The sequence below is a fragment of the Rhinolophus sinicus genome, linkage group LG14 (genome assembly GCF_036562045.2).
Source record: "Rhinolophus sinicus isolate RSC01 linkage group LG14, ASM3656204v1, whole genome shotgun sequence".
Taxonomy (NCBI): Eukaryota; Metazoa; Chordata; class Mammalia; order Chiroptera; family Rhinolophidae; genus Rhinolophus; species Rhinolophus sinicus.
In genome coordinates this window covers 52,450,953-52,474,018 of record NC_133763.1, presented here as the reverse complement: position 1 = coordinate 52,474,018, position 23,066 = coordinate 52,450,953, and the positions used below count along the sequence as shown (strand labels likewise).

Here is a 23,066-nt window from a genome sequence, read left to right as displayed (position 1 = left end):
ACAGGCTCTCCACCAGGCTTGACGTCCCTCTACCCTGGTCCCTGCAGGGGGACAGCCCAGCTGAGGACAGACTTCTCCCCTCAAAGTCCCCCTGGACCTCCCATCTCTTTGGCCTTTCTTTTTCCTCATTAGAAGCATTTGAGGACTTGTGTCATCTGCCCTGCAGGTCTGGTAGCGTCTTAATGACAGGGCGAAGCATTGTTTCCCATGGGGGGCTCCTCGGAGAATATACCACGCCTGACACACAGTAAGCCTGACACACAGTCAGCCTGACGCGTGGTAAACCCACAGTTAGTCTTTTGAGTGAATCAATGAGTGGACTGACAAGTGAGAAGATCATTCATCTCTCCCCCCAATTCCAGAAGCATCTCACATCACCCGGGCACCCAGACAATTCAGAATATTATTAAGCATCTAGGCAGAGTGTGGTAGCTCAGGCTGCCACGGTTCCTTCCTCATGCCTCCCCGAAAGTCATCCAGAAGTTCAGGTTCCACGGCTCAGGACAGCGAACCCTCTTCTGGGAACTGGAGGGCAGTCTTTGATGACAGGTTCTCTGTTTTTCAGTCATTTTGATACTGGGGAAAATCCCAAAGTTCTTATTTCCCTAAAGGATGCATTAATCATAGAGGTAGTCACCCATTCTCAGTTGGAGTGGGAATCTTAACCTTGACACTGACACTCTCCTTACATTAGGAGAAACGTTTGTTTTGGAATGAACGGGGGCTAATGGGATAGCAGCGGCTGACTCTCTTAAACTATGTCTCTAGAACATCCCACAGGGCTGTGGAAAGCAGCTTTCTGCTAGACCTTTCCCTGGGTCTAGAACAATCTCCTACTTAGACTGAGCTAGCAGGGCGATAGGCAAAGGGAGAACCCTTGGCATCTAAGAAGCCCTGCCATCCTGCTGCTCAGCTGTCCCATCCTCTCCCAGCTTCCTGGTTGCCAGACCGCGGACGTGTCCCTAATGTCCAAGCCTGTCCCCACCTCACATCTCGCCACACAACTCCCACCGCACTGGCCAGCTCCAGCTCCACCGGGGCCTATGACCACCCTACCTTCACCTGCTCATGGGTAATGCTCACTCAGAGCTTGGTGCCCGCTGGCCCCTGGGGATAAGCAACAAATCAGTCGAATCCCTGTCTTCAGGGCGCTTTATTGTCAGACTTGCTGATAAGGGTTCCAGTTCCCTACTGGAAGTGCAAAGATAGAAGCGTCAGAGACTTCTCTGGGCCTGGCAGAGGAAGCCCCTATGTACTTGAGGAAGCTGGGTAGTCAGGGAGATTTCATGGAGGTGGTGACAGAGAGACCCCAGGGAGGGGAAAACATTGCTAGTGCAAAGGTGCAGAGGCCAGAGAAAGCCTGCATGCCATTTAGGGAAATGTTTTGAAGAAGTGGGTGGGTGGCTGCATGGATGGAAGGGGTTAGATTTATTCTGTGCCCCTGTAAATGTGGTGGGAAACTGGTATTAATGCCCAGCAGGCATGAGGACCCAGACTCTGGCTGGGTGTAAGCACAGACCTTCCAAGTGTCGGTGCCAAAGAAGGAGGCTCCTTTCCTGGAGGAGTGCCGGCAGGGCTGTTGGGGACACACCTGGGGTGCGGCAGGTTGGGTTAAAACAGCAATTTTCAAACTTTCTTTTTCAAGACAAATCCCTTCCTTCAAATGGAAGCTTCTAGCATACAACAGAGAAAGACTGGTACGACTGGATAAAGCCGGGGAGGGGCTTAGACCCATCAGCTCCCTGCCCCCTACCTTCCAGTTTGAGGTTCCATGATGATATCCAGAAGCCTTCCATCTACTGGATTTAATCCCACCCTCTTCTTCCCCCACTTTCTCCGCAGCAGCAGGAAGCATGTAGGAAATCTGAGGACATCTGTATGTCAGTATCTGTTGAGAACCTACCATGTACCAGCCACTTCTCTAGGTGCTGGGGATAAAGCAGGGACTAGGCCAGAAGCCCCAGACTTGGCCCTCACGGAGTTCATGGTCTCGTGGGAGGCAGTCACAAACGTCTTCGGGGCACATTGTGATAAGTAATGGTGGGCAGAGGGGTGAGTGGAGTCTGCCCTCCCCTCTCCTCCCCTCTCCGTCTTCCCTTACTCTACCCTCCTTTACCTGAAGCATGGAGTTCTGGCAAGGCCACTGATACAACCCTGACCTCCCAACTCCCAAACTGGTTCTCTTTCCCCTACCAAGCTGCAATCAGAAGGGGTGCCCTCTCCCGGGACAGGAAGGTGAGGGAGCAGGGCTGTCCGAAGGTGAGTGTCCCCAGCTGTGGAGTCCTCAAGTTAGGCAGGGAAGGGATTGGGGGCTTCTAAACTCTGCTCCCCAAGTTCACGGCCAGCAGCGGTTCCTAGAAACACCCTCGTGCCCTCAAGTGGAAGCCCTTACATCTTTGCACCCACAGCAGAGGCCCCAGGGGTGTGCGTGGGGCGGGGGGGCACCAGGCAGTGTGGGAGAGGCGACTGTGATCCGTCAGCTCTGCTCTTCCCCTCACCACCAGGGAAGCAGCTGGGAGGCACAGCTTGCGGAGAAGATGGGTTTCAAGCCCTTTTCTCTGTCGTGGCCAACTCCACCATGGTAGGATTCTGGACTGGTCCGTTTCCCACTCTGTGCCTGGCTTTCCACTTGTGTAATATGGGGGACAGACTGGGGCGTAGATAGCTGGCAATCTTCCTCCATCTCCCCCTGATCCTAATTCCATCATCTTCTCTCCGCAGGAAGGGTGGCACAAGGCAGACACCCCTGATTTGGGCTTTGGTCTTTGGAAGGCCCACCCCAGCCTGGTGATAACCTGGGCACCTTTTGGTGATGTTGTCAGGCCCAAGGGCCAGGGGAGATGGCAGAGGAGTCACTTGCATGTGTGTGAAGTGAGCAGTTGGGTGTGGAGGCCGCTGGAGGCGGGGAGCTGGGAGCCAGGCTAGGCTGCAGGTTTTGCAAAGAGAGGCAGGTGCCCCTGCTGGCCTGAGCCCTCAGCTACTGACCGGGATGGAGGAGCCTCAGTCACCTCAGGGTGGTCAGCTTGCCCACAAGACTTAGAACCAGGACCTTCAGGCCTGAAAGCCTCTCTGGACCCAGAGTCCAACCTCCCCATGGGGTGGGTGGGCGCGGGCCGGACTCCCTGACTCTCACCCCTGTGTACCGGCCCCAGTGTCCCTGGGGAGCGTGAGACACTCCTCACTTAAGAGACACCCACTGCTCCTGTGGCTCCGGAGCTCCAATTGTGTGTAAATACACCATCTATGCTTGTCCCCTCTGCCCAAACTCCCATATTCCTCAGGTGCGGCCCGTCCAGTGTGCCTCTGGAAACTTGCAGAGGAATTCGTTTCCATTAGGAAAGAAACGGCTGTGTGGACAGTCCAGGGTGAAGAGGCCTTGTGGCTGTGTGTGGGGGGGGAGGTGTGGGGGCTGGCATCTCGAGGGCATGGGATACGGCCCTTTTGCTTTCTGTGGTGACAAGGCTGGACAGGGGAGTCCTGAGCTGGGCTGGGGTGACCGGGAGTAGAGCCTGAGGTCAGAGGTAAGGAAATGGTCGGGGCAGGGAGCCCAAGGGGCTCAGAACAGACCCACATTATGGCGGCGTCTCATCTTGGTATCATGAATGAAGGGGTTGAGCCCCATCAACGCCAGGGCTGTGCACCCCAGACCCCCGGGCAGGACAGGTTGGGAAGGGAGCGGAAGAACATGCAGAGAGTGCTGGCTTGGAGGAACACTTTATTTCAGCCCTGGCCCCAGCCCCACAGCTAAGGCGATGCCACATGCAGCCCTGGGGCCCTAGATGGGCGGGGACAGGGTGGCCTGGCCTCCTGATTAGTGGTTGTGGCTGTGGCCGTGGCCACCATGGCTGTGGCCGTGGCCGTGGCCAGATTGCTCAGTGCCACTTTTGTTCTGGCAGGTGCCGCGGCTCTCCCCGAAGCCTGGCCCGTGGCTGTGGCCTGTCCCTGGAGGGGCGGTCTTGTGCATCTCCTCGTGGGACGCCACCGTCAGCCGGGCGATCAGGATGGAGAACTCCTCGAAGGTCAGCTCCTTGTCTCCATTTGTGTCCAGCTCCTCCAGGATGTGGTTTATTGCTGCCTCATCCCTCTTCTGCTTCTGTAGGTTGGGAGAGGCAGGGCGGTCAGGCCTGGGTGCCGCCAGGCCCGGGGCCCGGTAGCACAGCAAGTGACCCGATGGCAGAAGCACAGGGAAACCTGGCTCCTGGGTCTCAATTCAAAATTAGAAACGACCATGGACGGGGTGCCCACAATGTGGCAGAGGCACCGTTTGCTTTCCCATTTCTTCCTCGTACAACCGGGATCGGACGCAGAAGTCAGTCCTGTCCCATTCCCTCCACTTCTGCCGACTTCGCTCCCTCCCTTTCCATCACCCTCCCTTCCCTAGAGGTTACAAATTAGAGACGCTCGTTACAACCTGTGTAACGGGGAAGCACCGGAGGAAAACAAGATGATTCAGCTCTAGTGGAGGGACAGAGAGCAGGGTGGGTCCCCGCTGACCCCAAAGGGTGTGATAAAGTATGCGGGCAACGCAAGGTGAGGCAGAAGTGAGCTCAGGCTGTTCCAGTTATGCCACTCGCTGGCTGGGGCCCCTCAGCTAAGTCCCCTTCAGGCCCTAGCGCATTGGCGAGGTCCCAGTTTCCCCTCCTGGCCCGTCACTCTGCTTCTGGCAGAGGGTGTGGGGGATGGGCCGGCCCAGGCCTCGCACGAGGAAACCTTGCCAGCACTACCTCTGGGCTGCGCTCTTTCTTGTTTGCCCTGGCTCAGCGTCCTGCTTGCTGAGGTCTGCCCCTACGGGGAGCCGTCATCATCCTCGTATTGCATCTCCTACCGCTGCACCATTCCACCCACTGCGGTGGGGAGGGCTGGCCACCAACCCAGGACATCTGCTCCAGGAATGCAACTGAGGCTGGGACCCGGGTGTCCCACCCTTCTTCGTCCAGGCCGCTCTTCCCCCAAAATGCCCAAATTGGTGAAGAAACCCAAAAGATCTAGTGGAACAAATTCTCCTTTTTCCTAGAACGGCACTAATCATTTTCAGATGGGTAAACGCGCGTCCTGAGAGCTGTGTAGCAGCCAGTCAGTGCTGGGCGGGGCTTTCCCACAGGCTGTTTGTTTGGTTCCCACTAGAGACCCTCGGGGTGGGAAGAGCCCCCTCAGGTCTTGTCCCCAGCGTCTGCCTGAGGCTTAGTCTCCTCGGCTTCTGCTTCCTCCTCCACATTCGCGTCTCAGCTCAAAGGTCACCATCTCAGAGGGGTCCTTCCTGTCCACCGACCTAGTCAGTCACCTCCCCAGCCCAGCCCCACCCCCACACCGCACTCCCGTTGACTTTCTTTCAGGCACATACTGGCAATGGGTTTATCTGTGCTCTTCCCTGGTCACCGTCTTTGCTGTGTGTCTGTCTCTCCCATCGGGACACTGGGTCCCTGTTTGCCACCACAAACCCCTGCCTGGGACAGGGCCTGGTCTTTCTTGATTCTGCTGGTGCTGCCTAACTCGGAGCCCCTCCAGGGACTGGGCGCCCGCTGCCTCCGGAGGCTGGGCTGAAGGCTAGAATTTTCTCCTTGACCATTGCACCCCACCCTCCCTCCTTAGCCCAGGCCCTACCTTGAGGAAGTTGGGCAGCTCCTTTTTCACCATCTGTTTGAACTCTCTCTGGTTCAGCCTGTCGGGGTGCGCCAGGCGCGTGGAATACTGGTGGAAGATGTTGATGATAGTCTCAAGGCTGCATTCCATCAGGGACGACATGCTGTCTTCTACCTTCCTGGTCCGTCTGAGCAGAGGAGATGCAAGGGGTCAGTGCTTAGGAGAAAAGGCCGGAAGCTTCCCTGACACCTCCTTCGGGTTGCTCTCAGGGATGAAGGGGGAAACAGCATAAAAAGGAAGCCATGGGCTGCAACTGAACTGGGAGGTGACCCTGTCCCTCACATGTGAGAAATGGGCATTAGAATATCTGGAGAATGCCCCAAATCAGAGCGCTTGAGAACAGGAAGCTCCTGCAGAACAAGACCTAGAAAATGTGAAGGAAACTTTAAAGCGAGTGGGTCAATCAAGGAGGGCTTCCAGGAGGAGGGTTTGAAAGGAAGATGGCGGGGAGTAGAGGAAGAGATGGCAGGCAGGCAGGCTCCTGCCCAGGGAAGCTGGCAGCTCACTCACCAAAGCAGAGAAGTCACGCAGAGGGGTTTGACAGGGCTGTTAGTGCCCAGCATTTATAGGCCACCTCTGGCCATGACTCTCAGCCCTCTAGTGGGCAGATTGCATCACAGGTGAGCAGTGTGGTAACCCCGAGTTGGGCTGTCACTGCCAGGAAGGGGGCTGGGGTGTGACAGGAAATGTTCACACAGATCCTTTTGCTTTTTTGTGAAATTCCTTGTCCTGGGCCTGGAGCTGGTTGAGGAGGAAGCTGGTTGGTTAGTTCACTTCCCCTACACCCCACACCCCTGCCCTCCCTAAACCCAGTCAACAAGCTGCCTCTCCTCTGGCATCCCTCCCTCCCCCTGCCCTGTTGAGGTGGCACCTTCCCACCTATGCTAGCTAGTGGCTGGTGGTGGGCAGAGGACCCCCGAGGAGCCCGATCCACTCTGACCCTTCCCCCATGAGGGTAGCCCCGCAAGGATGGCTGAGCCTTCCCCTGCCTGCCTGGCTTTGTGCTTGTGGGAGGGTGAATGGTTGACGTGGAGTTCTTAGATTTATGGGGGGGGTGGATTGAGTTGGGGTTAGAAGGGCCATCGGGGTTGTCAACCCCCTTGTATTGCAGATGAAGAAACTGACACACACAGAGGGACCTGAGTAAAGTCACATAGCCTGTTGGTGACATATCAGGAGTTGGGCCCAGACATCCTTGTTCCTGATTAAGGGTGATTCGGATTAAACTTCCTGTTGTAGCCTGTGTGAGAGACCCTCAGGGCGTAAGTGTCTGTAGAGGCTGTCAGCATTACTCCTCTAAATCCTGCTGTGGGAGCCACGCCTTCAAGGAGCTCATAACCCGAGACAACTGTTTTGATGTGGCCTCTTGGGCAAGACCCGTCCCTCCCTGGCTGCAAACCTCCCATCACCCAGGGGAGAAGGCTGAGCTGCTCTGTACAGGCACAAAGCTCCCCGCCCTGCCTGCCCTCCACCCCTGGGCCCCCCCCATTGCAGGGCCCACCTCCAGGCCTTTGTCTTTGGTGCTCTTACCCCAGGAATGCCCTTCCCCCACTGTAGGGTGCAGTCTTACCCCCCCATTCAAATGCTACCTGGTCCAGGGAGCCTGCTCTGTTCTTTCCAGTGGGGCACAGTCTCTCTCCTCGGACAACGGATAACGATGCCCACACCACTTCTGGCTCTCAACACTCCCTCTCTGGAGTGAACTTATATACATATTTTGCCTTTGTCTGATCGTGGCCTGTAGGTCCTCAGGGGGCGTTCTTACTCACGTTCATGTCCATTCAGGCCTCGGCACAGGGAGACCTCACATCTGCTGCAGGATCGTGTCCTTACTGGCACCCCTGCCCCTCCGCCCAGGAATCGTGTCCAGAGGACCTACTGTACGCACCTTCCCTAACCTCTTGCTTCCTCTGGCCTCTCCCCTTTCACCAGGGAAGGTTCTGTCTTCCACCTGAACCAGTCCTTAGTCTGGTCCTCAGGAAACCTTCCCTCACTGCCCCGGCCCCCACGGCTGCTCTGCCCCCTGGAAGCCCGAGGCAGCCCGTGTGTGCGACAACTTGGCCCTCAGCACGCCCCGTCTGCACTGCTGAGATGGCACATGGGATAGTGGCTCAGTTCAGACTGGCTGTGTGACCTGGCCTCTTAACCTCTCCGTGCCTCACTTTCTTGATCAGTAAAGTAGGATAATTATAGGACCGACCTTGAGAATTGAGACCGTTCATGTAAAGGTGGAAGAGGTATTATTATCGGTTATCTTTTCACTCATTCATTCATACAAGTATTGGTTGAGCACCTACTATGTGCCAGACGCTGGGGGAAGTTGGTGAGTGAATCACAATACATGGGGAAGGCATAATCTTATATCCTGAATTCCTAGTCACATTTGAACTCTGGGGAGCTAAGGACAGCGCCTGGCACAGTGCCAAGCACACAGCACATATTTAATGAATGCTGGCTGAATGCTTGCTTGAATGAATGAGCACGTCATCTATGAATAAACGGACAGTGCAGGTAGGGAGCAGGAATACGTGGATGGAAACTTCAGGGGCATTCCCCAACGGGCCCCCCATTGTTTGATCTGATGGAGGAAGCGCACAGGGCCGCGCCCTCCCTCCTCGGGCTGTTAGGAAACCTCTTGTTTCAGGCAATTGGGACAGGTGCCTGGGCGCCTCTCATATGTGCGCCCACAGCGCCCTCTGCTGCCTCTACCGAAGCACGTTCCGCTGTGAACCGAGGATCTCAAACGCAGCTTTCCGGGACGAGGAACTTAGAGGAGACAGGTGAGGCTGGCTGGGCCTGAGAATGTCAACAAGGGCACCACCTGTAGGGTGACTGTGGCTACTGACGCGGGGCCTCAGGGTCGAGACACTAGGGAGCGGTGGAGACTGTGGCAAATGGGACCGATGGACCTCGGCCGCAGGCCAGGGTGGCCACGTGGGAAAGCGGACCCGGTGCTGCCGGACCTCCGAAGGTCCGGGACATCCAGATTTTTATGTGAGAACGTCTGCTTTTAAAATTTGTCACCTAATTTTAGAGGAAAATAAAGACATTAGCAGGGAAGCACGGTGTGTGCGGGACAAAGTTTGACTGTGGGCAGGCGGTGTGTCACCTGTGCTGCGCCTCGGAGTTCTCGCGTCCTCCGCGTCGCTGCGTGACTCGCTTCTGCAGTTCCCGACAGGGCCTGGGTCAGGGGGTGTCGGATGAGCGTTTGTTGAATGAATAGACGCCAGAGGACACAGAAACACGAAGACACGAGTGAGTGTGAAATGAACACCAGTCTGTTGCCCTGTGACTTTCTGCAGAGCCACGGACTGTCGCTGTATGGTGTCGACTCCGCATGAAAGTAAAATGAGGGTGGCAGTAGGGTGAATAGTATTAGCAGTTGGCGGGAGTGAGCGGCTGGACGGGGCTTGGAAATAGATGGCATCCCATGTTGGTAGTGGGTTCTCTCTCGTCCCGGGGCACAGCAGCGCCATGGTCCCAGACTAGCCCGGACTGGGGGGCGGGGGGTGGCAGGGCTGAGCTGTGCGGGTCCTGACCCTGGCAGGCCATTACTGGCCCCATCCATAGGAGCCCCACCCCCACCCAGCCTCCTCACCGCCAACTGAGGCCAGAGGTTGGGATAGGGGTGGTGGGCAGTGGGGTCGTCTCCTTGGGGAAACTCGGAGCCTCCTGCATGAATTGGGGCAATTTTTCTGGTTCTGAACAGTGACTCTGGAGGTGGCCATTGGGAGAAAAGGGTCTGGTTTCCTGGGCTGTGTTAAAAACAAATCAGCACAGGTGAGCAGGCAGACCTCCTGCAGCTCTAATCCCATGGTCGTGCTCCCCCAATCCCCACGTCCCCCACACCCACCCCTGTCCCGGACTGAGAGTGGGTCTGCGCCTTTCCCCTTCTCTGCCGCCTGCTGTTGTCCGTGGAGAATCCTGCTCCTTCTAAGTTGCCAATAGTACACCGGGTGTTATGTCGGGGGTGTAATACCAGGCACCCCCGCTGGCCTTCCCCAGGCTCTGCATCCTGTAGCTTATGGGAGGGGCCCTGGTTGAAAATTAGAGCGGATTGAGGGCTGAGAGCTGGGTTCTAGTCCTAGCTTTGCCAGGCCTGCTGGGTGGGCTGTGGAAGTCATTTCCACGTCCAGGGCTCCATTTTCTTATCGATTAAGTGAGGTAGTGGGTTCAGCTGGCTTTTAGGTCAGCTGTTTGTTTCCCCTGACTCTCCCCTTTGGAGTATAGAGCCCTTTATAGAAAACAAAGGGCATTCACACACATTACCAGGTTGGCATTCTAATTACTGGCCTTTGGGTCAGTCTCCCTCACGAGATTAACTCCTTGGGGGGGGGGGGGGTTCTTGTGTTTACTCAGCCCTGGACGATAAGCTTTGCATCTGAGAGACAGCTGATAAACGTTTGCAGATTAATATGTGATTGAATGGGTTTTGACGGAACCTATGCTTAGAAAATTGTTCTTTCCTGTGATTAAAAAGCTGTGCAGCTGGGAGGACCCAGAGACGGAGGAAAAGGAAGAGGGGAGGCGTGATGGGGAAAGGGAATGGGGCGACTCCCGTGGGTGAAAGGCCGAGTCCGTGCTGCCCCCTTGTGGCACACCTGCATTAGGACAGCCTGTGGCATTCGTTGGACCCGGTTCTCAACCTTTTTGTTCTCAAGACCCTTTTATACTTGAAAGAGTATCGAGTGTCCCAAAGAACTTTTGTTTATGTGGGTTATATCTATTAATATTTGCAATATTAGACATTAAAAAATTTGAAGTACTCATTCACCTAAAGTAGTGTTAGTAAACCCACTGCATATTAACACATTAAAAAGAACACACAAAATAATTATATTTGAAAAAGCTAGTGAGAAGAGTGATATAATAAAAAAAATTTTTTTCACACCTCTATGGCTTAAAATAAGATCACTGGATTCTCATGTCCACTTCTGCACTTAATGTGCTATATGTGTTGTTTTGATTGAAGATATAAAGTCCAGCCTCACACAGATAAGCAGATGGAAAAGGGAAGAGTATATTTATAGTCTTTAAAAATCATTGCGGATATTCTCCTTTGATAATTCACCAAAACTCAACAAGTGGAGGTTTCTTAAAGGTTAGTTGCCATGTAGAATCTGAAACCATGTCAACAAATCCATTGTAGTCTATTATATTAGAAGTCATTGGTCTAGCACAAAATTTGAATTGGTCTTTTATGCAGTCATGACTTTGTAACTTCATATATTGGTCATGTGGAAAATATTGATTCACTAAGCTATACACATCTTCCAAGTGCTGACAGATTTCATTATCATATATAAATAGATATACATATATGCATATATATATAAAGGCATGTATTACTATCACCATTGCTCTCATCAGAAAAGTCTGTAAGTATTGGGAAATTGTCACACTCATGGTGGCAGGCACAATATTCCAAAATTCTAATTTGTGCTTGAAACCTCGCTCCATACGTATTTATTATGCTAACAAATCCCATTGGTTGTTTTCCTTGACTTGAAAGTTTCACTCTGTTCATTTTCAAGAAAATGCCTGCCAGGTGTATACCCTAGCATAAATATCCACATCTTGGCTATTATCTGTTCTTTAAGTGAAAATGGGGTTCCATGAAAAAAGTGAGACCAGACTGCAGAGTGTGGAACCGGTGAGGCGATGACCGTGACGTGGCCTTGTGCTGCAAGTGGGCCAGGGGCTGGAGATACCTGGCTTGTGGGGGGTTTCCTGGGTGGGTGACAGTTGACACTGAGGGTCGGGGTATGGCAGGAGAGGGATGATGGACACGGAGACTGCAGGGGCAGAATCACAGCTGTCTCCTGGAACACACCTTTCTATTTCTCTGACCCCACCCTGCCCCTGCTGGTGACCTGGTGGAAAGGGCGTAGAAGGGGGTGGGTGTTGCTGAGGGACCTCCACTCACAGCCTCCACACCCCAGAGCACATCTGTCTCCAGGGCAGGAAGTCCCCACATGTGGGACACACTCCCAGGTCCCAGGGGTACCCCCCAGGTTGGCCGGGCTTCCCGGGAGCTGGGACGAGGCAGCCGCTCAGGGAGCTTGGGCAATTGTGTCCTTTCCCAGGGAGGAGGCACCTGGGCTTACTCACAGGGCGGGTCCTAGCGCTCAGCCCGAGTCCAGTCTCACCTGAGCTCCTCGTGCTGCTGTGGACCCAGCCTGGAAGCTCCGCTCTCCTTCTCCTCTCCACCTTGGTTAGGGGTCCAGCTTTCCTCTTCTCTCCTGGAAGCCAGAGCCTGAGGCGCCATTCCCGGGAGGGAGTGGCCTCCAGCGCAGGGAGAGTCAAGGCCCAGGAAGCAGAGGCTGGAGGACAGGCCAGGGCCAAGTGTGAAAGGGGAGCTGCCTGTACCCAGAGCTGCCCAGGACCCCAGGTATTTCTGAGTGTGAGTGTGTGTGTTTCTTCCTGGGAAGCCCTCTCCCATCGAAGGATCTGGATTTCACCCAGTGGAGTGTTAAGATGAGGAGATTTCTTCTGCCCTAGAACTGGGGACCGCCCCACTTCTACACCCCTCTCACCCCACTCTACCCCCACTGGAAAGGAGGTCTCCGCACTGACCCACGCATGTGCGTTTCATGTTGGTTCTAGTGTTCCTGGATTCTTCTAGGAGAATGGGAGTCTGCAATCCTACATTGCAGCTGTGGTGTAAGGATTAAATGAGATGGCATGTTCTAGCGTCCTGCACATAGTAGGCCCTCAATGAAATGGAGTTGCCTAGGGTAAGAGGATGAGGGTGTTTATCCATCCAATGAGTAGCTGACCTGAGTGTGGGACCCTGGGAAGCCTGGCCAGGTGCTGGCCCTCAGGAGGCCCGCGTTTGGCAGGAGGCAGACATGCATTGGGGTGGGTACCTGAGGAGTGAACAGCGTCTGATTTGCTGTCTGCGTCTCTTCCAAGATCTGTCTCTTCCACGGTCCACAGTCCAGGACCACGTGATGCTGCTGCCGTGCCTTGTGGTCTTGTCCGCGCTGGGTCTCGGGGCCTGGGGTGAGTTTTCCTTCATTGGATCAGACAGGAACGGAGAGGGCTGGTCCTCAAGTCTCTTATCAGGAATTCTTTAAATGCTGACTCTCGTGTAGGAAGAAGGGTAGCTTTGCATTCAGAGCCCAGAGCTTGGCGTCTGTAGACCTGGGTTCAAATCCTTGCCCGGCCCCCGGCAATGATTTCAAATGAGTTATTCAGCTCTGTAAACCTTAATTTTTCCACCTGAAAATTGAGACAAATCTCCTCGATTTATTGTGAGGGTGAAAGGAGACAGTGCGCAGGAAGGACACAGCCTTGGGGAAACGGGAGCAGGGATTCTGTTGGTGTTGTTATTACGTTGACCAGAGTCTCACCTCTGACCCGGCTTTCTGCTCGTCTGTCCATAAGAGAGTTCCTTGGGAAAAGGGTGACGTCCCGCTCCCTGCCCCTCACTATGGAACTAACCTCGCAGGACGATGGGGAGTTGGCCAGAGAAAGCACACCAGGTCCTGGGCAGCACAGAGGGGTTCCTGGAGGGGCTCGGGGACCCGGGGAGGCAGAGGGGCCATGGAGGGGTGGCCATTCCTGGCCTGAGCCCGTGCACTGAGGTGGCTGGCACAGGGCTCTCCGAGGACCCAGGCAAAACGGAATGTCCCTTTGCAGGTGAGGTCTCCTGGGATCAAGCACAAGCCAAACACATGTTGGAGAGGCTCCAGTACCTGTTTACCAACGACTCCCTGCTCACAGGAAACAGCAGAGTGGGTCTGTATGCAAGGAGGCTTAAGGACCGCTGGGGTTTGTCACGTGACCTGATGTCTCTGAGACTGAAACAGCCACTTGTGACTGGGAAGGGGACATGTGGGGCAGAGTGTGGCACCGGCAAAGCACCTGCACAGATCACCATGGCCCTGGGGGGTGGGGGGTGCCTGGAGGGGACAGAAACCAGTAAGGGGAGAGGTCGCCACTGCACTCAGAGGCCCCTCACCTGAGGATGGAGACCACACCCTCCCCACCCTCCCTACCCAGGCTCTGCATGGAGGGAGCCCCCAGGCAGAGGAGACGGAGTCGCTCAGGGGGTGCCCAGGACAGGGGACTCAGGGAATTCCCCAGAATGGGTGGTGAGAAGCTCCTGAGAAGACCTTTTGGAGCAGGGAGGGCGGGCGTGCAAGGTGGGCACAGCTGGGAGTCAGCAAAGCATCCAGGTTTCTCTGTGCAGGTGCAGACTCTGTGTTGGGGGTGAGTGGAGATGAGATGGGGGTGTGGAGGGGGAAGGGGGTCTGCCTGCTGCTGAAGGCCTCCTCCTAGACTCCTCACCTCACCAGCACGAGACAGACACAGCCCAGGATGGTACATGCCACCGCCCGGGGCTGATGTGACAACGATAGGCAAGGTGTGCTGAGTGACAGCCCCCTCCTGCGTTCTCCCCACAGATGTCTCCACCATGGTCTCTCGCAAGGAGTGGGGGGCAGAGGCTGTGGGCTGCAGCACTCGGCTGACCACGCCAGTGGATTTCCTTGTCACACACCACGTCCCTGGTCTGGAGTGTCACAACCGGACTGTCTGCGGTCAGAGGCTGCAAGCACTGCAGACTCAGCACGTGCACAACAACAGCTGGTGTGACGTGGCCTACAAGTAAGTGGCTGGGCTGGGGACACGGGGAGGCACGAGGTCGGAGCTGCTCTTTAGGCACCCCCGCTTCTCATCTGATTTCCTGACTTTCTGGGTTGAGATTACGTTGGGTTTATCATGAATAAAATATTTTTAAAAGCCTACAAAAACTCCAGGTCCTTTGGGATTTTCTGTGAGGTCCTTGATGCTGAGATCTCCTGAAAGGAGGCCGGGAAGGTTAAGTACTAACTATACTGTCAAACCCCCTGGGAACCCGGTTGACACAGCACACTGCGGGTTAGGGGTGATTTCCAGGGCCCGAGTGCGTTTGCTTCCCGACAGCGTGGGAGGTTGGTAGGGCAAGCGTTACTATCTCCATGCTATGGGCCAGGGGACCAAGGTTGGGAGGCTGATTTCTTCCAAGTCACACAGCTGTGTGACAACTGTGGAGCCCACACTGGCTCCGAACTGTCTCTTTGTCCTCTGCGTATCCACTTCACCACACGTATGGGCTTCCATCTTGCTGAGGCAATCGTCCATCTCTCACCCTGATGGTCACTCTACCAGACCCTATTGGTGGCCACGACCACATGCCCTCGGCGCACCTCTGACTTTCTCTAATTTCTGTGCATGGTGATGGCTTCCTGCCTTAAGTGCCCACTGCGTCTCTCTGTTTCCTGCTCCGGGCTTTCACCCAAATCCTGTGAGGTGAAGGGGAATAATATCCCCCTGGCGGGGGGAGGAGTTGTGGGTAACTTCCTCAGCCCCCAGCCCTTCTGAGGGACAATTCCAAGGTGTAAGTGCACGGTTCCTGGGAAGGTCACGTGTGGGGCTGGTGGTGGTGGTGGTGCAGGGGATTGAGCCCCAGGTGGAGACTGTTCCCATCCCAGCTCCCACATTTTATTGGGTTTCTACCTTCTGTCCCATTCTTCTTGATTCCTCATTGTGGCTTCTGGGATCTCTTCCCAAATACACTGCCTCCATCCACATCCTTGTTGGAGAGTCTTTGTAAGACAGTTGCCCTGGCAGGGAGAAATCCCATGGACAACCGGTGTGGAGATTACTCGGAAGCATGTATTGTGGAGGAAGGAAGGGAGCCATGTTAAAGGAATGTGGAGGCAGAGAGACTCTTACGTTGTGTGCTTGGGTGTGTGCTAATGGCAGACCTCTTCTCCTTCTGAGTATGAGAAATCCCGGGGGCGTCGGAACAAGGGAGTGGGTCCTTCTGAATTCTCAGGACACGTATAAATGACTTAGCTTAGCCACTGTCTGGGACGAGTCCACACAGATTCCCTTTAGTGACCATGGCTCGAGCCATTGTCCCTTTGGAGGGGAGGCAGGTGGTTCCTCCTCTCGCAGGCATGTGCCACAGTGCCAGCCCCTGAGCCCATATCTCCCTACTCCACAGCTTCCTGGTTGGGGACGACGGCAGGGTGTATGAAGGTGTTGGCTGGGACGTGCAAGGCACGCACACCCAGGGCTACAACAACGTCTCCCTGGGCCTCGCCTTCTTCGGCGCCAAGGAAGGTAACGGTCACCCCAGCTGTCCTTCTCCAAAGACCCACCTGCTTCTTTCCGTTCGCTCTGCTGCCTTCTCCCCTCTCATACTTCCCTGTGACCCACTGTCTCCTGGGATTCGCCCCACCCTTGACTTACACAACAGGGTGTGCTGGCGGCCGTCCTCGCCCCTGGATCCCTTCTCAGCCTCTGCAGTGGACTCTTCCTCTGGCCACCTCACGGTGGGGGCGCTGTCCCCCCTTCTCTCTACAGCCTCATTCTCCTGCTCTTATCTCAGAAGCATCTGGGCCTCAGCTCTCCCTTCTGTGTCAACGACTGCCACGTCTTCCTGTCCAGCCCGGACACGTCCGTAGCAACAGTCCCATTCCCTGCCAGGCTCTTCCTCCTTCCAGCTCGCTTACTCCAAGGTTTTCTATGCAATTTTAAAAAACCTCTTCGAGACCTCTGATCCCTGAATGCCTTCCACTTTCTCCTAATCTTATTGTTGCACCGCCCCCCCACCCCCAACACACATGCCACAGGAGCATTTCATGGGATCTGTGTCCGTTTGACTGGTAACAAAGTTAGTGCATATCTAGTTTCTTGTTGTCCCTTCCCAAGACCCTTAGAGACCGTCCAGGAAGTGTCAGCATCACTGTGATACAAAGTGCAGCCTCAGAGAGATAAATGGCCCGAGGTGACACGGCTGTAAGGAGAGGAATCAAAACACAAGCCCTCTCCTCCCTTGTCCAGACCCGGGGTGGTTCCCAGCATGCCAGACACCTCGGTGTGGTTTATCTCTGTGACCACCTGCTGCCACCTGGATGTCACCTGGTTAGCAGGGGGGTCTTGAGCGCATTGCTTTCTGGAGTCTCAAGTTCCTCTTTCTGAGCAGTGGGGTTAATAACAGCGTCCACCGCTGAGGTCTGTGGTGAGGAGTAAACCCATTCATGAAGGTCAAGGGCTGGCACATGTGCAGAAGGGCCCCTTCCGGTGAGAAACCCTGAGCATGGCTTTGTCTGCAGCTCTTCCATGGCCACCAGGAGGGGATGCATAGGTGTTGGTGGGTCTTTGGGAAAGATCTTCATCCTGGGCCACTGAGAGCTCCTGGTGGATCCTTGCCTTTCAGGCTTTGGACCTGGGGGATGAGTCCATCCCCTTTCTTCCCCTCCAATAGCTGTTGGGACATGTCACTACCCAGGGGCTGGTAGGATATGTCGTCTTGCCCCACAGTCCGCTGACGCAGGCCAGACTGAGGATTGCCACCGGTCACTCTCTCGTAGGCCACAGCCCAAGCCCTGCGGCCCTCTCCGCCATGGAGGGCCTGATCGCCTATGCTGTCCAACAGGGCCACCTGTCACCCCTGTACATTCAGCCACTTCTTGTGAAAGGCGAGAACTGCCTGGCCCCTCTGTGGACGGCCAGTCCTAAGAGAGGTAAGACCTTCAACCTCACTGGGCATTCCTCCAGCCTCCTCCCCCAGTCACTTCCAGATGCCACCGGGAGTGACGTTTTCAGTCAGGCTCTCACTGGATTCCTGCTGATAGGGCCACTGGTCACCCAACTGTCTGAAACTTTAGGGCTGGCAAACCTTGGGAGGGACCCTCCAGGTCACGTCTCTGTCCCTCAGGTTCCTAGACTATCAGAGCTGCGGCTTTATCCCCATGGTGATACATGTCCATTCATTCCTTCAGTCATTCAGCAATTATTTACTGGGCACCTGCTTCTCACTGATGCTGGGCCAGTGAACAAAACGTGCCAAAGCAGTGCCCTCGTGAACTTCAGTCTAGAGGGGCGAGAGAGCCCATGCACAAATAAACCAGCAAAACATTTTATATATTATATGATGAAAGGTGCTGTGGAGGGAAAGAATCTGGGAGCGGGCAGGCGTTGGACACAAACACATAAGCGCAAACGCACATGGTTCTGAATACAAAAGCTAAGGTGGCAGCTGTGGCCTGAAGCGCTTCTGGCTCCACTTACACTGACTTCACAGGAGGAGTTTAACATTTATCAGGTGATAAAAGGAAGAGGAAAGGTACATTTGGGGTTTAATAAGCGGCAACGTCAGGACCAGCATAGTTAATCAGCGCTTTCAGCCTTTTCTTGGACTTAATAAAGTTTTAAGGAAAATTAGCTCTATTATATGAAAGCTCTAAGTAAAATCGATCTTTGCTTTTGGGTTAATGCCGCCTGTCAATATTAGGAATTGCTTCCATTAACAGATAGTTTTATGGATTACAAGTGACTCTCAAAGGTGCTTTCCAATGAAAATTCAGTTCATTTCTCTGAAAGGGCCCCGTTACACATGTACACACACACACACACACACACACACACACACGGCAATCATGCAGATAAATAAGGACACTTTATCTTTGGAATAAAGCATTCACAACCCCTCAGAGTTAACATCCCCACTGTCTGGTTAGAACCTGTGGCTCTTTGGTTCGTGTCTATTGAGTCCAATCTCTCTGTGCAGACCCCCCCCATATCTGAGGGGGGGCTGTCCTGGCTTCCACAGCCAGGATCAGGTCAGGTTGCCCTCAGGGTCGGGGGGTGTTGGGAGGTCCGGAGAATTACGTCAGCCGTCTGGTGCGGTAGGGGGACATGGGAGGCGTGTCAGACCCTCACACGCATGCTTTTTCTGCCCCACACAGCTTGCCCCGCCATTGTCCCTCGGTCAGCTTGGGAGGCCAGGGAGACCCACTGCCCCTCGATGACCCTCCCGGCGAAGTATATCATCGTCATTCACACCGCTAAGAGAACCTGTAACACGTCTGATGAGTGCCGTCCGCAGGTCCAAACTATGCAGTCTCTGTTCATAGACAGATTCAGAGCATGTGACATTGGGTATAAGTAAGTGGACCTGAGGACACATGGGCAGGCACCCCCAAGGGAAGGGGAACGGGAGCTAAGGCTTACTGAGTGTCCACCACGGGAGAGGGGCCCCGTGTGCCACCACAGATCCCTCTCGTGGCGCTGGGTGGGCCTTTGTTAGGACTTAGCTGAGGGGGTCGTCATGCCCCTTGAGCGTGTTCTCAAAATGTGTGTCCTTGTTAGAGGTCATATATCAACAGGATGGAGCGAAGCCTTTGCTGGAAAGGTGTTAGAGGAAGTCGTATGTGTGCGAGATGGTGAGACCGGTAGAAAGGATGCTCTAAGGTTGTGTCCTTTTCACGCGATCACTTCCCACGAACCAACAGCTCAGGGTTGCCCCTCGGTTCGGCCATAACCTGAAGTCTGTCTCCCTCATGTTAGACTTGTGCTGTTCCTTTGCATCTGGAAACTGTCCGCCTCCTTGGGGAGAATATCTTTCCTATCTGAAGTCAGAGGGAGAGCCCAGATAATGTCGTCTGATTTCTCTAATGTCAAGATCTGCCATTCTTTTTTTTTTTTTTTAATTTATTGGGGTGACAATTGTTAGTAAAATTACATATATTTCAGGTGTACAATTCTGTATGACATCATCTATAAATCCCATTGTGTGTTCACCACCCAGAGTCAGTTCTCCTTCCATCACCATGTATTTGACAAGATCTGCCATTCTTTAGTCAAGAACACACTAACCAAATGGGAGAGTTGAATCTTCCGGAAGGATGCTCTCAGAGCTCCCAGATGGGGTTAGATGCCACCTAACACCCCATCAGAAGCAGTCACACAGAATTTTGTCTCAGGCTCGGCCACCACTAGCCCAGACGGCATATTTGTACATCAATCAAAGGAGCCTTTCCTCTAGGGTGTTCATGGCATAGCTAGTGGAGCTGGAGTTAGTCCTTCTGGGCCGCTAGCTCGGTACCTCTGTGCAGAGTGCCACCTACACAGCCGTATGCAGCGGCCGTGCCTTAGATGGAGTTACCATCCCTTGCTGTATGCTCCTGGGCTGACTGCCTCTTCTCTCTCCCTCCCCATTTTAGCAACACCCCTTTCAAGATAGGAGAGAACGTTTCCTCCAGCGTCCATCACCTATCAGGGCCCCCCCGCTGCTTAGCTAGGCCCTGCTATGCAGGGTTACTCATAGCACTGTGTGCTTTCATTAGAACGGATTCCTGAAAATTGGCTGTACGTCTGGAAATCCTAAACTGGAAACTGAGAGGGGCTGCAAGGTCCTTTCCCTTCAACTGTGCTGTTTGCTTATCTTGAGACAGACACTCTGTGGTCAGGAGTAAATACCCACTTGCTGTAAATTAATTCATGGAAACGAGGTTGCTTTGCCCACTGTGTGTGGGCCCAGGCGGTGCCCTGGGGATGCCAGGAGATGTACCCAGAGAAGGTTCCTGTCTCCATGGAGCTAACACTCTGGTGAAGGAGGAAGCTAACTAAACAAATAAATCCTAATCAAGTGCTTTAGATGCTATGAGTGAGGACACAGGGTTGTGAACAGGAGGGTCCTTAACTCTTTTTTTTTTTTTTTTTTTACCATTTTTTAAAATTAGTTTCAGGGAGTGTTTTTAACTCTTGTTTAGGTTGCTGGGGATATAGGGTGAAGGCTACATGCCCTGAGGGTGTAATATGTTAGCTGGGACCTAAGGGCTGAGAGGGAGCTAGTCAGAGGAGGGAGGGGGCCGGGAACTCTGTAAAGGCCTGGGTGCCAGCCTGAGAAGGGTACCTTTGAGGAGCCCAGAGAAGTTTATCATGATAAAAATAGATGCCAAAGGGGGTGTGGTGAGAGGTAAACCCGGGGAAGCAAACGGGCCATCCCATGAAGGGTTTTATAACTTAAGCTGGGGAGTTGGGACGCTGTGTCTGGATGCCGAAAGCAGGGTTCTACATAAGATTTGTATTGGAAAGAACATTGTCGTCAGTGCTTCAGAAAAGGAGTGGAAAAGGCAGGGCTGGAGGTGGTGAGATCAGTCTGAGGACTGTGCGGCCATCCAGGCAGGAGGGGTTGGTGACCAGACTGTCATGGAGAGAGTGGGGACTCTAAGCGGTCAGAGGAGGCTAGGGGTCTATGCCGAGGATACGGTGGTCCACAGAGAGAGCGGTGGGGAGATGCAGGTGACGAGCTGGTCAATGAGTGGATGGAGCCAATGGGGGGTGGTGGTGCCTTTCACCAAGATGGGGAGCCCAGAAAGAGGAACAGGTGGGGGAGAAGGTAGGTCCAGGTATGGACATGTGGACTTTCCTGGATGGCAACTGAAGCGGAGGAAGTGGGTGGGTTGGTCCTGGGAGGATGTGTCCAGGGAGAAGAGGAGAGGGCTGAGGGCGGCCCTCCGAGGTCCCCCATGTGTAGGGACGGGCACAGCAAGAGGAGATGCACAGGAGACTGACCAGGAACAGCCGGGGAAGATGGCCGGGAGGGCGTGGTGCGATGGAAGTGACGGGGAGGGGACGCTTGAGAGGGCGGGAGGGGTGCATAGTGTCAAGTTCACAGAGAGCAGGGAAGGCAAGGGCAGAGAAGTGTACTTTGTACTGAGTCTGAAGAGGTCACAGGTCCCCTTGGGGTTTGATGGACGAGGTGTGGAGAAGGCCAGGTTGTAGGGATTGAAAGCGGTAGCTCTTTGCTTCATAAACAGCTACTTGGGGCAGCAGTGGTGTGCTTAGAATGTACTAGTTAATCAATGTGTGATGAGTTAAGGCACGAATAAATGAATGAGTGAAATCATCCCACAGTGCGTCTCTTTCGTGCTGACTTCTGTCTCTCCTTGCGGTCTTCTAGCTTCCTCGTGGGCCAGGATGGTGCCATTTATGAAGGCGTAGGCTGGAACGTTCAAGGCTCCCACACTCCGGGGTACAATGACATTGCCCTGGGCCTGGCCTTCATGGGTACCTTCTCAGGTAGGTGGATGCTTTCAGCAGTCGTGGTCATCGTGTGGTGTTTGAGGGAGAGTGTCTGGTGGGGAAGACAGTGGCCTCCGACTCACGCATCATTTTAGTGGCTGCATTTGCTGGATTGACCCAGCTTCCAACTTGGATGTTTTACTAAGTTGACTGTGACAAGAAGTGTGACTCCCCCACACAGAAAGACACCCTAAATCTACCTCCTTCACACCCAGTCAAATGTCTCTCCTCCACTATCCAAGACACGCGGAAGAGGAGGAGACAAAGCCTTCGTGCCTACTTTTTTCTAGGTTACTACCACGGCCACAGTGTGGGGACACTTTCCTCACTTGTCACAACCACGGTGGGCGAGCCCTTGTCTCTGCACGTGGAGTGCACGCTGAGAATTGTCATTGCTCAGAGCTCTTGACCAGAGTTTGTTTAGACTCAGCAGCCTTCTGCAGAACCTCTGGGAAGAGGAGGCCGTGTCACTGGGGCTGGTTCAGGCTGATACTAAAGTGAGCGTTGGGAGGGGCAGAGGGTGACCCCGGAATGTGCCTGGAGATGCGGCTGGGAAGACGGTGCAGGAAGCTCACCTGTACCTAAAGCAAGGTGACAGCCTCGGCTCTGCTGACGTTCAGACCAGATCATTGTTTCTTGTGGGGACGGTCCTGTGCATTGCAGGGCGTTTAGCAGCGTCCCGGGCCTCTGCCGCTCGATGCCTGCAACGTCCTTCCCCTCGTTGTGACAACCCAAAATGTCCCTCGACACCACCAAATGTCCCCTGGGGGGGGCTACGATGGCCCCCAGGAGCAAAGTGCCAGACTAAACTTTTGCAGTGGAGAAAGGCTTCGTACATCCCAGGTCACTGTATATTTTATCCCAGGCTCTGCTGTTTGGATTCAGGAAGAACTCTGGCATTGAGGGATCTCAAGTCTTGACTTGGTTGTCTGTCTGTCTGTCTAGAGTGGCTGGCAACAGTGGATATATTAGCTTGGGGGTAGGTGTGGGCTGGGGGTATCCAGGAGTGGGTCCTGCCCTGGGCAGGTTACCCTGGAATCCTATAACTGGTGCCCCATCTGTGTTTTGCAGAAAAGCCCCCCAACGCCGCGGCACTGGAGGCAGCCCAAGCCCTGATCCAGTGTGCAGTGGACAAGGGGTACCTGACTCCCAACTACCTTCTGGTGGGGCACAGTGACGTTAGCAATACCCTGTCTCCTGGGAAGGCTTTGTATGATGTCATCAGCAGCTGGCCTCATTTCAGACAGTGAGGGAGCCCCTGCGCCCTGAGACTGTCCCCCCACTTCTCCCACAGGCTGCTGGGCCACCCCTGTCCTCACCCTCCACGATGGCTCAACACCTCATGTCCCTCCCTGCCAGCCCCATCCATCCCTCCTGTCTCAGGTTGGTATGACCCTCTTCTGCTGGCATCCTCCAGCGACCCCCTATCCCCGTGGCTGTGCATCCAGCCCTCTGAGTCTGGGCCCACTTCCCCTCTCGCCATCTTCCTCTGCCCTGGGCGCCCTGCTGGGCCTTGGGCTGAGTGAGGACCCATTGCTGTGGAGCTCTGCAGCCCTCCC

General features: G+C 54.5%; 2 protein-coding genes across 3 annotated transcripts; one reads left to right on the top strand and one right to left on the bottom strand.

Annotated features, from left to right (window-relative positions):
* Window positions 1-3,698: 3,698 nt before the first annotated feature.
* On the bottom strand, window positions 3,699-6,308 carry S100A9 (S100 calcium binding protein A9). 2 transcript variants are annotated; one of them, XM_019713206.2, is made up of 3 exons: window positions 6,151-6,308; window positions 5,602-5,767; window positions 3,699-4,093 (listed from the first exon to the last, which is right to left on the bottom strand). In XM_019713206.2, the coding sequence occupies exons 2-3, from the start codon at window positions 5,740-5,742 to the stop codon at window positions 3,812-3,814; spliced, it is 423 nt and encodes a 140-aa protein (XP_019568765.1). In that variant the 5' UTR covers window positions 5,743-5,767; window positions 6,151-6,308; the 3' UTR covers window positions 3,699-3,811. The 2 variants fall into 2 exon arrangements, with proteins under 2 accessions (XP_019568765.1, XP_019568764.1); XM_019713205.2 differs by lacking the exon at window positions 6,151-6,308 and having other exon boundaries at window positions 5,602-5,813.
* LOC141568499 (peptidoglycan recognition protein 4-like) lies at window positions 6,223-22,757 on the top strand. The gene is made up of 11 exons (XM_074318636.1): window positions 6,223-6,260; window positions 8,331-8,420; window positions 8,499-8,611; window positions 12,580-12,645; window positions 13,285-13,416; window positions 14,028-14,253; window positions 15,638-15,756; window positions 17,010-17,162; window positions 18,387-18,585; window positions 21,386-21,504; window positions 22,579-22,757. Exons 1-11 carry the CDS (start codon window positions 6,223-6,225, stop codon window positions 22,755-22,757), a joined length of 1,434 nt encoding a protein of 477 aa, XP_074174737.1.
* The last annotated feature ends 309 nt before the right edge of the window (window positions 22,758-23,066 follow it).